The 12914-nt window shown below is 36.6% G+C and overlaps 3 protein-coding genes across 3 annotated transcripts; 2 read left to right on the top strand and 1 right to left on the bottom strand.

The window, feature by feature from the left end:
* Positions 1-2180: 2180 nt before the first annotated feature.
* On the top strand, positions 2181-3491 carry LOC133200510 (uncharacterized protein F54H12.2-like). Its single transcript, XM_061336296.1, has one exon. The coding sequence runs from the start codon at positions 2181-2183 to the stop codon at positions 3489-3491; it is 1311 nt and encodes a 436-aa protein (XP_061192280.1).
* A 2252-nt stretch (positions 3492-5743) lies between these two features.
* Positions 5744-6579, top strand: LOC133200509 (uncharacterized). The gene is made up of 3 exons (XM_061336295.1): positions 5744-5937; positions 6086-6307; positions 6423-6579. The coding sequence occupies exons 1-3, from the start codon at positions 5744-5746 to the stop codon at positions 6577-6579; spliced, it is 573 nt and encodes a 190-aa protein (XP_061192279.1).
* Positions 6580-6642: 63 nt separating this feature from the next.
* LOC133200442 (uncharacterized) lies at positions 6643-8902 on the bottom strand. Its single transcript, XM_061336239.1, has 7 exons — positions 8326-8902; positions 8092-8216; positions 7816-8005; positions 7484-7729; positions 7233-7404; positions 6980-7131; positions 6643-6835 (listed from the first exon to the last, which is right to left on the bottom strand). Exons 1-7 carry the CDS (start codon positions 8870-8872, stop codon positions 6651-6653), a joined length of 1617 nt encoding a protein of 538 aa, XP_061192223.1. The 5' UTR covers positions 8873-8902; the 3' UTR covers positions 6643-6650.
* Positions 8903-12914: the final 4012 nt, after the last annotated feature.

Raw genomic sequence — 12914 nt, 5'->3', positions numbered from 1 at the left:
TAAGGCAATGGTTACAAAATCAGGATGTTTATTCGATGAACAAAGCTGTGCGTCGACGCTTTAAGAAAGCGCGAGTCTTCGCGGGTGGAATAAAAGATCAATATGACGCCGATTTAATGGATGTCGGATTTCACGCAAAAGAAAACGAAGATATTAAATATTTATTGGTGGTCATTGATGTGTTTACTCGATACACCTGGGTAGCTCCACTGAAAAATAAATCGAGTGCTAGTGTATTGAACGCTCTCAAGCGTTGCTTTAGAGAGATGGGCTTACCGCGCAAAGTCAGAACGGACTCGGGTAAGGAGTTCATGGCTCGACAAGACCTCCGTCGGAGTTAAGCATTTCACGACTCAAGGCGAATCTAAAAGTAATTATGTAGAACGTGTGATCAGAACTTTGCGAAGTTTAATGCACAGATACATGAAAAAGAAGCGTTCGTTTAAATACGCTAAACAACTACAGCTGCTAGTGTCCAACTACAATTGCACATCTCATCGATCACTGGGTTTTAAAGCGCCCAATGACATTAATGAAGCAAATGAAGTCGACCAAATTATTTTGCAATATTTTAACTTTCCCCTTCGGCGTCAGAATAAAAAGTCAAGTAAGCAGAATAAAAAGAAAAAATCTTCTTTTCGATTTAAGGTTGGTGATACTGTCCGCATATCACACTTAAAACATGCCTTTGAACGTGAGTTCATGGAGAAATTTACAGGCGAGGTGTTTAAAATACATTCCAGGTTCCTGAAACAAAACATTCCTATGTATAAACTGCGAGATTTAAATGATGAAGACCTGACGGGTAGCTTTTATGAACCTGAACTTCAGAAAGTACAGAAACCCGAGAATGCTCTGTGGGAGGTGGAGAAGGTATTGCGTAAAAAACGACGAAATAAAAAGACGTATGTACTAGTTAAGTGGTTAAATTTTCCTCGGAGTTTTAATAGCTGGGTGCCCGAAAGCGACCTCAAGGAATTAAATTAGAATGGATTTTTACATGGTCATTTCGGATAAAGACTCCCTGAACTATTTTCCCAATAACGCTGCTCATGATTTCCGGGTTCACACACCAAACACGTCTCTACGAGGTCGATGGTATGTGGGGCTCTGCGAGTTAAGTCTCGACATGGAAAGGGAGTGTGAAATGCGAATATACAGTAATATTTGTACAGATACCCTCGTTGGAGGAGAGAAAAGACCTTTGTTAAAAAGATTGTTTCTGCAGAGTGAGAGGAATGACGTCGCCTTTTCGCGTATCATGTATATGCCTGTTGTCATTAAAGACTTTCATTCTATAAGAGTGTACATAGAGAGCTCAGTGCCACCGAAACCAAACGTGATTTTAGTGCTTCATTTTAAAAAATACCCCTTTATTTAGGCATGCGCTCTTCAAAAATATATGTGGCAGACACGAAAAAGTGGTCTGACTTTTTTATGCGTTCCGCCACTACACCGATTTTACATAACTCATTACGACAGAGTGGAGGAAACTTGGGAAATGGTAGCATTAAGACCACTACAATAGTACCCATTGATTCTGGTCACATTTCGCGAGGTGGGGAAAAACAACATTCGTCACCGGAAATTACCATTGTCTCGCCCACGCAACGCGATTTACAACAAGCCAAGTCGGAATTACCTCGCGTAAAGGCCAAGAAGAGGAGAAAAACGAGTAAAAAGCTAAAACATTCTGATAATTTCGACTACTGAAATGGAACCTGAAGAAGACGTCTCATCACAGCTGATGGCTAAAAAACGACAATTCGAGAAACCTCTGAGGGTTGTAAAGGCTACCGGAGTGTTGTTATTGCTGATGCCATTTTTCATTGTGTTCGGGATGACGATAGACATTTGGAATAACACACACGTCTCTCCCCTGGTTGTTAACGACACTAGAACTTTTAACGCGACTCTCTGTGACTACTTAAAATCGTTTCCCCTATCTGACGCGGTGCATGTTAGCGTCTGCGTTTATCAGGGTTCGATCTTAATCGATTTTAGACGTTTTATGAACAATAGAGCAACGATCAAAGGTATACAATTAAACCCAGTGCAGTGGGAGTACCTTAAAAGAATTTGGCCTTACATCGATCAGAGTCTTGTACTTGCATCGAGACGTGATTTCTCTGCGAATAAAAAGAAACCCGCAAAACAGACTTCTCATACTTAGAACCAACATGACGAGCTTAGCTTACGCAGACTTCCAAGAGGGGTTGCCCAGGGAATTATTGCTGTTTAATTTGCCCCTGACACAAACAGCCGTGACTCGTAACTTTTACGTGGATTGTAGACCCGTGTCTCAGATAAGCGAAAACGGTCCCGTAGAATTTACTGTACCGGGAACTGGGGATTACCTAGACTTGAAAAAAAGTTTGTTGTTTATAAAAGCTCGTATCTTCAAGGCGGATGGTACCACTATCGGGGTGGATGAGAAAGTGGGTCCTGTGAATAATTTTTTGCACAGTCTCTTTAATCAGGTGGACATATCCTTAAACGGAAAACAGTTCCCGAGTAGCGGGGGCGCAACCTATGCTTATAAAGCTTACCTGCAGAATTTGTTGAATTACGGTGAGGAGGCTAAGCAATCCCAACTCCAGTGCAGCTTATTTTTTAAGGATGATGCGGGCTTCATGGATGTCACGGACCCCAACGGCGCTAATTCGGGGTTATATTCGCGAACCGCATTTTGTAAAGAAAGCTTATCTTTTGATTTAGAAGGGCCTATCTTAGAAGATGTGTGTCGACTTGATCGTTTTGTGCTGAATGGAGTGGACGTTAACATTAAACTCTATCGACAAAACCCATCCTTCTGTCTCATGTCCGCTGAGACTGACCCACACTACAAGGTCGTATTTGATGACGTCATTTTCCGGGCTTGCAGAGTGCAGGTGTCACCAGGTATCATCGTAGGGCACACAAAGACTTTAGAAATGACAACAGCCAAATATCCCCTAATTAACACAGACCTTAAAGTAGCCTCTATCGCCACCGGACAGACCCGGTTCATCTGGGATAACATTTATTTGACCCGCTGTCCCAGTAAAATCGTTCTCGGACTGGTTTCCACGGAGGCTCAGACAGGGAGTTATCTAAAAAACCCTTTTAATTTTCAAACATTTGGCGCTCGTCATGTCGGCGTATTTGTCAATAATGTGAGTGTCCCCGGGCAGCCTTACAAAATAGAAGAAAACTGTTACATCTCCGCTTACCGCAGTTTATTCGATATTGTTGACAAATCTCAAATCGATTCCGGGAACAACATTGACCGAGATGATTGGAAATATGGATACTGCCTTTACGGCTTTTCGTTACAACCCCAGTTTGGAAACACCGACACCCTCTCTTTGATGAATCAAGCAAGTGTTCGATTAGAACTGGCCTTCGATCAGGCACTTACAGAGACCGTTTCCTGCATTCTTTATGCAGAATTCCCCTCGTATTTTGAAATAGACAATACTAGAAATATAATTCTTAACTCTATATCATGAACGGACACCTCATTTTTGACCTTTGTCGTTTAGATTTTATTCTAGCTTCTCAGTTTGAAGGGGTATTTTCTCCGAATAATTTACCTTTAAATGTTGAACAATATCCCAGTGCTTATATTGTTAACACTACATTTTCTACTACACCCGGAGAACATTGGATAGCGCTTTATTTTAGTTCGCCCCAACACTGTTACGTATTTGATAGTTACGGTAGGGACCTGAGAAGTTTACCATCTCAGATACATTCCTTCGCTGCTCACAATTCTTTGTTCTGTACATATAATACCCTCCAGATACAAGACGTAGCTAGTCAAGCGTGTGGACTGTATTGTATATTATTCTTGCTGGTAATGAGTAGAATCTGTAATCTCTCTGTATTTCAACGACTCTTTTGTAATGACTTGCAACAAAATGATTTTTTTGTGTACAGCATTGTTTATACATTATACAATCTTTGAGATATATATATCTTTCCCTCCTTTATGTAGCATAGTACAATAAATTCATAACACCTTGAGTCTGCGTGAGAGATTTTATTTCATATAAATTGTAAGAAAATATATATGTGCATTACAATAATTCTGATAGTCTCTGAACTTACTCAAGAAAGTAAACGACACTATAAAGTAAAAAATGTAGAACCAGAATTGCCCCCTCCCCCAAAAGTCTCTTTTTCAACAAAAAAGTTATTCTGACAATTTAGAAAGTTCAGTCTGAAAACACTTATCCTCTTTAGCGTCCCGGAGGTATTTCTCCCCGTCCGAGTCGTCACCGTTAATTGCGTTAAATTCCCGCAATATAATGTCTGACGGAATATTTTTCAGGCAGTCCTGGAGGTATATATCCCTCTTTTCCTCCCACGAAGATAAGCAGCCCATTTCCATGTGCTGTTTCTGACTGGGATGATTTGTCAGGCATCCGTGGCAACGTTCCTTGGATTTACATGTAATCATCTTCCGCAGAATTTTCACGATGATGGATTTCATGCACTGATCCATCTGCTCGATGTCCTGATATGTTTCTTGGAATTTTTCCCATTCATTTTCGTTCAGTGCAATGCCAAATTTGGTAGGAAGGGCAGGGTCCACATGGAAATTGAAGACTCTAAAATCTACTATGATTACGTTGCTCTCGGGGAATCTCTTCGCTGTTACTCGCTTGTTTCCCTCCTCGTTTCTCTGTAAGTCCCAGGTTTTAGGCGGTGTTGAGGAGTTCTCTCTCAGTTTCTTCACATGAACGTGAATTTCACTGATAATGTTTATTAGCAGCAACCACTCGGCGTCGGAGAAGGATATTTTCTTTTCCGGATGGTCCACATTGTTCAGTCTTATTCTCTTCTCTTTCTGGTAGATGCCAGTGGTTAAGGTGATTCGCTCGCTCAGGAACATGTTAAGAGTAGTCTAATTACTCGAAATGAATAGAGTTAAGGTTTTAAATATTATCCAGTCTGTGATGTCATCAGTCAAAATGATGTCATCTATATCCAATCACTGTCCAGCTTAATTCCCGGTGGTGACGTCGACGCATTTTTCTCACAGCAATGTCCATTCTTCTAAAGAAATGTCTGGGCGTGAAAAATCGTTCCTCATCGAAATATTCTGAGAATATTTCTCGGAAACAGTCAATAATATTACATCCCATATGACATGTAGACATCTCGTGCCATGGCACATCCAGGTCCTCGACTGTTTGTCCTCGGTCTGTCCAGACTCTGCATTTGATGGCCTCTTGTGTTATCCTTAAATTACGAGCGATTCTCGATAGCAGCTTTGGTCGTACATTTTGTGAAGATTTCTTCATGTAATAATATACATCTTCGTAAATTTGTTGCTCTCTGTTGTACAAATTTAACTCCAGTGAGAAACTAGATAGATCCCGTAAGGGGAGAACTTCAGTAAACATACGATACATGGTCAGTAATATAAGTGCTGAATTATTATTTTTTCCTCTGGTTCTTTTATTCAGACCCTCAGTTACACTTTTCTGTATTCCCACGAACTCTTAAAGGACACATGACACAAAAAACATTTTGTCTGCATTCAATGTATTTATCATTCTTAAGTCAGATTCTCACACTGAATCTGTTAAACAAGCATCAGATAACAACGCACAGCTGGATAAAGTAATCTATAAACACTAGCCGAAGCAGTTCTCCGAGCAATGCCGACAGTTAATGAGATAAGCGTCACGTGGGTGTTTTATACGTCAGAGGTGAGCTTCTTGCAAATTCTCACTGTATCTTATTCAAAACAATGGAAGGAGATTCGTCAGATGGATTTTCTCTTGCACCAGAAGAAATTAGGCCCTATAATTTTGAGCCTTTATTAGACAACACTCAAGGCAGAAATGGAAGTGAATCTGAAGATTCAGAGGACAGTGATTTGGGGTTACATGATGAGGAAAATGCAGTAGGAGGAATTGCTACCCGAAGACAGAATTTAGCATGGTATGAAAACAAAACAAATATTTGCCTAGTTTTAGCTTATAATTTAGATGTGACAACATATGTTTACACTTTCATTATTAGCATTATCAATACATATATTTAATATATGAAGAATAAATATAATAGTTTGATTTATTCATATTATAAGGTGTGTCTGTCAAAGATGCCAAGTAATGGAAACTGATGAAGAATGTTTATGCTGTCATGAAATTGCACCCATTTTAGAAAAAATAGAAGCTAAACATTTAAAGTGCATCACGGAACATGATGGGTTTCAGGGAAATTGTCTAAATATTGATGTCCTGGAAGTCTCCATGTATGAGTTTATAGACATGGATGGGCCCCTTGATGACAACGAACCAATTCACCAGTAAGATAATCTACACAGACAACTTTTTATATTTAAGCATATTAAAGCTGTTTTTCCTTCAAATGAATTTATATATAAAACTAGCATTTTCTTCATGGTTCATTTTATATTACAGATTATACAGATACTTAGCATACAGGCGATTTACTCGTTGGATCTGGCATATCCTTGGAAGAAGGAGACGAAAAATTATCCCAGCTTGTGTGGTATCCAAAATCAGACAGACATTTCCATCAGAGTCTTATGCCGGTTTCAAATATCCACGTTTATGAAGTGATATAAATTCTATATTGAATTAATCTTGTATTAAATACAACACATTTAAAATTCATTCCATCAAAATTTATCTATTATATCTAGATGTCCTCCTGTTAATCAGTTCATTTTTGTCAAAGTCTTCATAATTATGCGTCAGTGGACGTGGTTCATCTGCTTTATGGCCAAACACAAAATCATCGTAGGCAAATTTTAAGGAAGGATAGTGCCGTCTTCTAACAAAAATCTTTTCCAGCAATTTTCCAACATATTCTGTGCAATCAAGAGAAAATAAGAATGACGATCTTGGAAGGAAATCAAATAAGAGATTTTGGATGATTACATTATATATTCAGTGCATATATTAAGATTATGTTAAGATTATACTAGCTTTTGTTAGTCATTTCTGTTACCTACCAAAGGTTGCAGACACTCTTCGAGGTTTTACTACACATTCCTGTCCTTTCTTTGCCTTTGGGTATGATACACTCCACTGTAGTTCACCCTCTCTTGTTAATGACTGACGTCTTGTTCCATTTTCATTGTAATGAAATGCAGCAATACACAACCTGTTGAAAATGAATAATAAATAAATGTTCTAAGGATTTTTTTATTTATATTAAGAAGTATACAGAAATTAAAAAAAGAAAAAAAAAGAAATGCTACAAACCTTGCATGCATTGGCATGTAAAAGAAGTGCGTACTCTTTGGTGCAAAATGGTTCACCACAGAGTGAAAAACTTCAAGCCCATATGTCTGGTAAACAGGTGAGAATTTTGGAAGATCTCGAAGAAGATAGGGACTCTCCATGACATCTTTAACCATCTTGTGGCATCTAGAGCCTAGAATGAAAAAAAAACTGTTAACATTCGTGAGATGCTATAAAATCAAACAAAAATAAGTTTTTAGTTGGATAATGACCTTGCTGCATCCAGTCTCTAGGTTCATCTAACTGGCCATGTTCACATCTTGGAAAGACCTCAGAATCATGTTCATGGACATTGATAAGATGGTTGCATAAGGATTTCCATTTGTCAGTCTTCATTTGCCCATTGTTTCCACTTGATGCTGCAACCCAGTATGTGTGGTTGACGATACTTTTAATCCAAGGACGGATTTGGCCAGCACCACGCTTTTTTGCAGCTGTCTCTAGTTTTCTTGATATTCCTTAAATATTTGCCATTAAGTGATTTACTACAGGCTAAAGTTATCACATTTTTTATCATTGAAACAATAATAAAAATCTAAATTACCCTTTGCTACGTGCCACACATCAAAATAGTGATTGATATTGGGTTTTTCAGTCTTCATGTATGACTTTATCATTACATGGCGATCTGTCACAAGATCATGCACCTGGACACGATTTAATTCCGTTAGGTGCCTTAGTCCACGTTTAAGGCCTTCTAACTCCATATGGGTAGATCCTCTCACCTCGTTACTCTGAAAATAGACAAAGGAAGTTCAAATAAAAAACTACAAAAAATAGCTTTTGTAAATGGAATTTCAATTTCCTTATCTTATTCTACCTGGACCAACTGTACATCAATGGTTTTATTAGTTTCAAGGTCCATCAGTGAGTAACTACAGTATTTTGCACTGTAACCAGGTGAATCACATCTTCCATCACCTCCAAGAACGACATGAGGTTTCTCTGTTGAAAAAGTACATACATGTATAGTGTTATACATATAGTTATTACATATATGTGAAATGAAATAAAAGCTCTATTAGTTACATGTATTTATGTATTTATTACTTACGGCGCAAATCATCAAAATATTCTGCTCGCTGTAAATAGAATTCTTCTATGACAGCAGGAATACTATAACAGGACTGAAGACGGGAAATAGTGCGGGAACTTGGGACTAAAACTTTCAAATGGTTGAAAAGCATTAAAACTTTTGATATGCTGTTCCCACTTAAAAGCATTGCACTTGCAAGATGTAAAGTAAACCATGGCATTTTCTTATGTGTTGACTGTGACTGCCATCTGTTGATGTGACCATTTTCACATGTAGAAACTGTAGATATCATGGAACCTTTGCTGTATTCTACAAGTGGGACACTTTTCCCATTACAAACATTACAGACAGATAAAAGTTGAGAGAGTGCACTTTCTGACACAACATAATATTTCTCTTCTGATGGATTATCTGTTTCATCTAATCTGTAATTACAAGTCTCCTCTTCATCTGATTCCTCATCTAATTCTGAATCTTCAAAATCGCTTGCATTGAAATCAGAGTCTACATCTCTGTTATCATAATCTTCATCAGAACTTAATTCATCATGTTCATTAGTCTCCATATACTCATCAATGTTGATGTTGTCTTCTTGACTATTTGTATTTTCTTCTAGTGCAGTAGGCTGTCTGCACTTAATGCAGTACTGAAATTCACTGCACTGAATTTCGAATTCAGCATCGACTGTCTTGAAACCTATTTTTGATTTTCCTGTTTGTATTCTTCTTGTTTTTGTTTTGACTTTAATGTCAGGAATAAACACCTGGATGGCTTTGTCAACTGATAATGTCTCACATTCTGCAGAAACATTACTCAAAGATGAAGGGGTTACTGGTTGAGTTTCAGAAACATCTGCATCTACTTTTACATTCTCTTCTGCATTATTATCATCACTGTCATCACTTTCTATCATAGCCTCTTTTAATACCTGTTTTTTTTTAAAATTTACAAAGTCATTGATGAATAAAAAATACTTAATGTAGAATATACATAAAAATCATGTTATAAACTTAAACTTTGGCATAAACATTTGTAGACCGAGGATGACCCCCCCCCCCCCCCCCCCCAGGCTCTGCTAATTTGTATAAAATTTTAAACAATTTAGGTCAATATAAAGAAATCAACAAAATTGTGTACATGTGTAATGAATGAACATCATGGCATTTTTAACCATTTATTTATGTAAATATAATGTCACATAAATAATTATATACATTTATAATGTAATAAATATGCCATAACATAGATTATAAATATATGAAATCTTTCTATTCTTTTGTCACAGTTCTCTCTGGCCTTTCCCTCTCCTTTTTAAAACTTAAATCCCAACGCATAATTAGATTAATAAAAGGGCCTACTTGCAACATATATAAGTTATAATAATATTTTTTTTTTAAAAATTAAGTAATAAGTATTTTCTTTTTACCTCAAGTCTTTGTCGCTTTCTAAATGCACCAAATCCCGATGGTTTTCTCTCAGTGCTTGATGAAGTTGAACATTCGTCTTGGGTAGGCCACTCAACATCGGGTACAGCATCATCTTTTAACTGAGCACGAGCATTTGGATAACCTAATTCAGCTAACCGGGGTGGATAACAAGAATATTGATCTGGCGTAAAGTGTTTCTCACATATTTTACTGTATTTTGTTAATTTAAGGTCTCTTCTACGACAGTAATGTACCCATGCCTTTTGAAGACCTGCATCTTTTGGGAAGCGAAAAAATGATACATTTTTGTCCACTTTTGAGGAGCTTGAACAATTATAAACAGCACATTACGGCATCCTTACAGACTATGAATAACTCTTTAGACACAAAGAAATATAATTGTACAAGTTCTTTATTTATGACTTAGCCTTTAACCCATTACTGGCAATTAAGGAAACTATTTGTCTTTGATCAATGATAAGAAAGATTTATAGTATCTCTTTGGTTGAAACATTTAGCATCTCTGTGCTGAAGCTGATCTCTGACGTCACCCCGACTGTTTCCGAACTCTGGGCTTTAAAATATGCATATTGAGGTCAAGCCGCTTATCAGCACTGTGTTACAGCACTAGCTGTGAAACAGATGCTTGTTTAACAGCTTCAGTGTTAGAATCTGACTAAAGGATGATTAAGACATTGAATGCAGACAAAATATTTTTTGTGTCATGTGTCCTTTAAAGGAAGAGATTCTAAATTGATAGGAAAAACGTCTTTTGTATCTCGTAAGTCGACGTAACGTGTTCTCGGATAGATAACCATAACAATAACCATTTTCGCCCTTTCCATTGCTTAAGTTGATGACCACATTTGATTACCTCCCTTCACCTATGGGGAGTCAATCTCTTTCTATACAAAATACATGTCTTACAATGATGTTTATTGTATTCATCCATCTCATTTATTGAATAATTTTCCGTATTCTCACGATCACCTAAAGGAAGATTTTCTTTAATTAATTGGAGTCTTTTATATCTTACAGTTGCTTAATATATCGTTGGAACATTTACCGTGACAATAAGTGGATCGTCATTTTGTCTAGAATTGTTAAACCTATTTAATTACCTGTCATATGTGAGCTAACTGTATTCGTCATATAAGGATCATTCATACTCATTAACTTGACTACCCCACATCTAATGATCGTACACTGCTGTTTCGTATATGACCTTTATCAAAAATCTATGACAATAACTTCTTCTTACCTTATATTTATTTCTTAAATCTTTTTACCTACCAGATGTGAAATTCATTTTCTTTTTTTTCTTTTGCAAATACACAGATTGTAGAAGGATGATCATCAATTTTCTTTATTAAAATAATGCATTTATTTCTAATTAGACGCATAAATATTAAATGATGCATTTTTATTCAGACGCTACTATTTCTTATATACCAATAGCTGAATCGTGTTTATACATGAAACGTCTTCTTCTTAATTGATTGCATATTAAATCCTAGTCATTTTCGACTAGAAACAATCTCAAGTGAGAGTAAAATAAGGTGATTCTGACAGAGGTGAAATTGTTTTCTTAAATACCATTACATTAAAACCACTCTAACTATAAGGTTGTTAATTATACCGTGAACATAAGTACCCTACCTCTTAACCATTGAACCCTGCCGTGTTCTTACCAAAATCGATAACGTTTGTTAATCCACGTTTAATGACTGTATATTCTCTCCAAAATTGGGCGTGAAATCGTTTTCTTATATATTCTTACCAGAAACCGGGTGTATAATCGTTTTCTTATATATCCTTACCAGAAACCGGGTGTATAATCGTTTTCTTATATGTTCTTACCAAAAACCGGGCGTATAGCCGAAACCGGGCGTATAAACCGGGCGCGAAAAACACACATATTTACTACTCATTTGCAAACGTAAATAATATACGACTCGCGATCACGACAGAGTCCATTGTTCCCAAAGATATTCTCTCTCGCTAGTCTAATCATTACAAAGTTGCGTCCTTCTCTTCCGTTGACCAAATTGTCTTCATAAATGAGAACTTTTAAGCATTTGTAATTATTGTTGTTTTAATTGATCATGTTATTTGTGTTTGTTTGATAAATAAATTAAGTACCAAAAAATCGTTCTCGTTGGGCTCGATGTTTATGTACATGCATTATAACATGTTATAAACGAAAGAAAACATCGATGTGGTAAACAGGTCTCAAAGTTTACATGTATAAACACTTTTTCCGAGTACCTGGGTACTCGATCGGAAAATCATCCGAGTAACCGATTATCAAATATTGACCGATTTGACATCCCTAGTAATAAGTAAAAAAGTTCATTGTGTATACACGGTTTGTATGCTTGGAAAAAAACCCCAGGAACTATTTTCGCGTATTGTATTTATATTTCCTTGTAATAAATTGTTTGCATTAACTCTTACATAACGAGAATTGATCGGAAATGCTTATTTAAAGCTGCATTGTGAAATTCTAAAGCTACTTTAGTCGTTAATTGAACGACCTAAAATGATTACCATTACATTAATCGGAACTATGTTTCTCTTTTTGTGTGTCTTTGTTAATGAAATTAGATGTTATATTGCAGCACCAAATGCCAGAATTTGCTTCGATAAGTAAGTCTATGCAATGGATTTTTTTTTTCATTCTTTCATTTCTAACATAATAAATCGCCCAAATGTATACCCCTGTTGAGTTAGAAAAAAAACGAAGAAAATGTACAAAGTTCAAGATCTCAAACTTTATCAACTGAGTAAAAAAACAAAGAAAATGTACGAAGTTCAAGATCTGAAACTTTAGCAATGACTAAATCAAGCAAGATCGATGTAAGATGTATCAGAAAGGTCTTTTAAAACTAATCCCCAACCTTTAAAGAAACACAGTAATTGAACATTAATCGCCACTTCCTAAATTTGCAGGCGAAATTACTCTAGAAAATAGTGACCTTTGGTCTCGTTTGATATGCTCAAGTCTGTTTAAGATAGGAAGTGTTTTGAAGTATGTATTGAAAGTGCATTTGTTTTAAAAATGAATATCTTTAATTTATGTTTTAGTGTCTCTTGATCTTGAAATCATATGCGAATATGTTACAGGCCCGTAGGAAGCAATTTCAGTTTGGGGGGGGGGGGGAGCACAGCCATACATTT

Source organism: Saccostrea echinata, unplaced genomic scaffold (assembly GCF_033153115.1).
Source record: "Saccostrea echinata isolate AGI-Se365-2 ecotype Australia unplaced genomic scaffold, CSIRO_AGI_Sech_v1 ptg000040l, whole genome shotgun sequence".
Lineage (NCBI taxonomy): Eukaryota > Metazoa > Mollusca > Bivalvia > Ostreida > Ostreidae > Saccostrea > Saccostrea echinata.
This window is presented reverse-complemented; position numbering and strand designations above follow the sequence as displayed.

What these genes read in the sequence shown, in the direction of transcription:
- LOC133200510 (XM_061336296.1), top strand. Translation starts at nt 2,181, where the DNA reads ATGACGAGCTTAGCTTACGCAGACTTCCAAGAGGGGTTGCCCAGGGAA.
- LOC133200442 (XM_061336239.1), bottom strand. Translation starts at nt 8,872, where the DNA reads ATGGAGACTAATGAACATGATGAATTAAGTTCTGATGAAGATTATGAT. An exon ending in TGTGTGGCACGTAGCAAAGG is followed by an intron (nt 7,730 to 7,815) that starts GTAATTTAGATT and finishes CAAATATTTAAG; the next exon opens with GAATATCAAGAAAACTAGAG. An exon ending in AAGAGTGTCTGCAACCTTTG is followed by an intron (nt 6,836 to 6,979) that starts GTAGGTAACAGA and finishes TTGATTGCACAG; the next exon opens with AATATGTTGGAAAATTGCTG.
- LOC133200509 (XM_061336295.1), top strand. Translation starts at nt 5,744, where the DNA reads ATGGAAGGAGATTCGTCAGATGGATTTTCTCTTGCACCAGAAGAAATT. An exon ending in CGAAGACAGAATTTAGCATG is followed by an intron (nt 5,938 to 6,085) that starts GTATGAAAACAA and finishes TCATATTATAAG; the next exon opens with GTGTGTCTGTCAAAGATGCC. An exon ending in GACAACGAACCAATTCACCA is followed by an intron (nt 6,308 to 6,422) that starts GTAAGATAATCT and finishes TTTATATTACAG; the next exon opens with ATTATACAGATACTTAGCAT.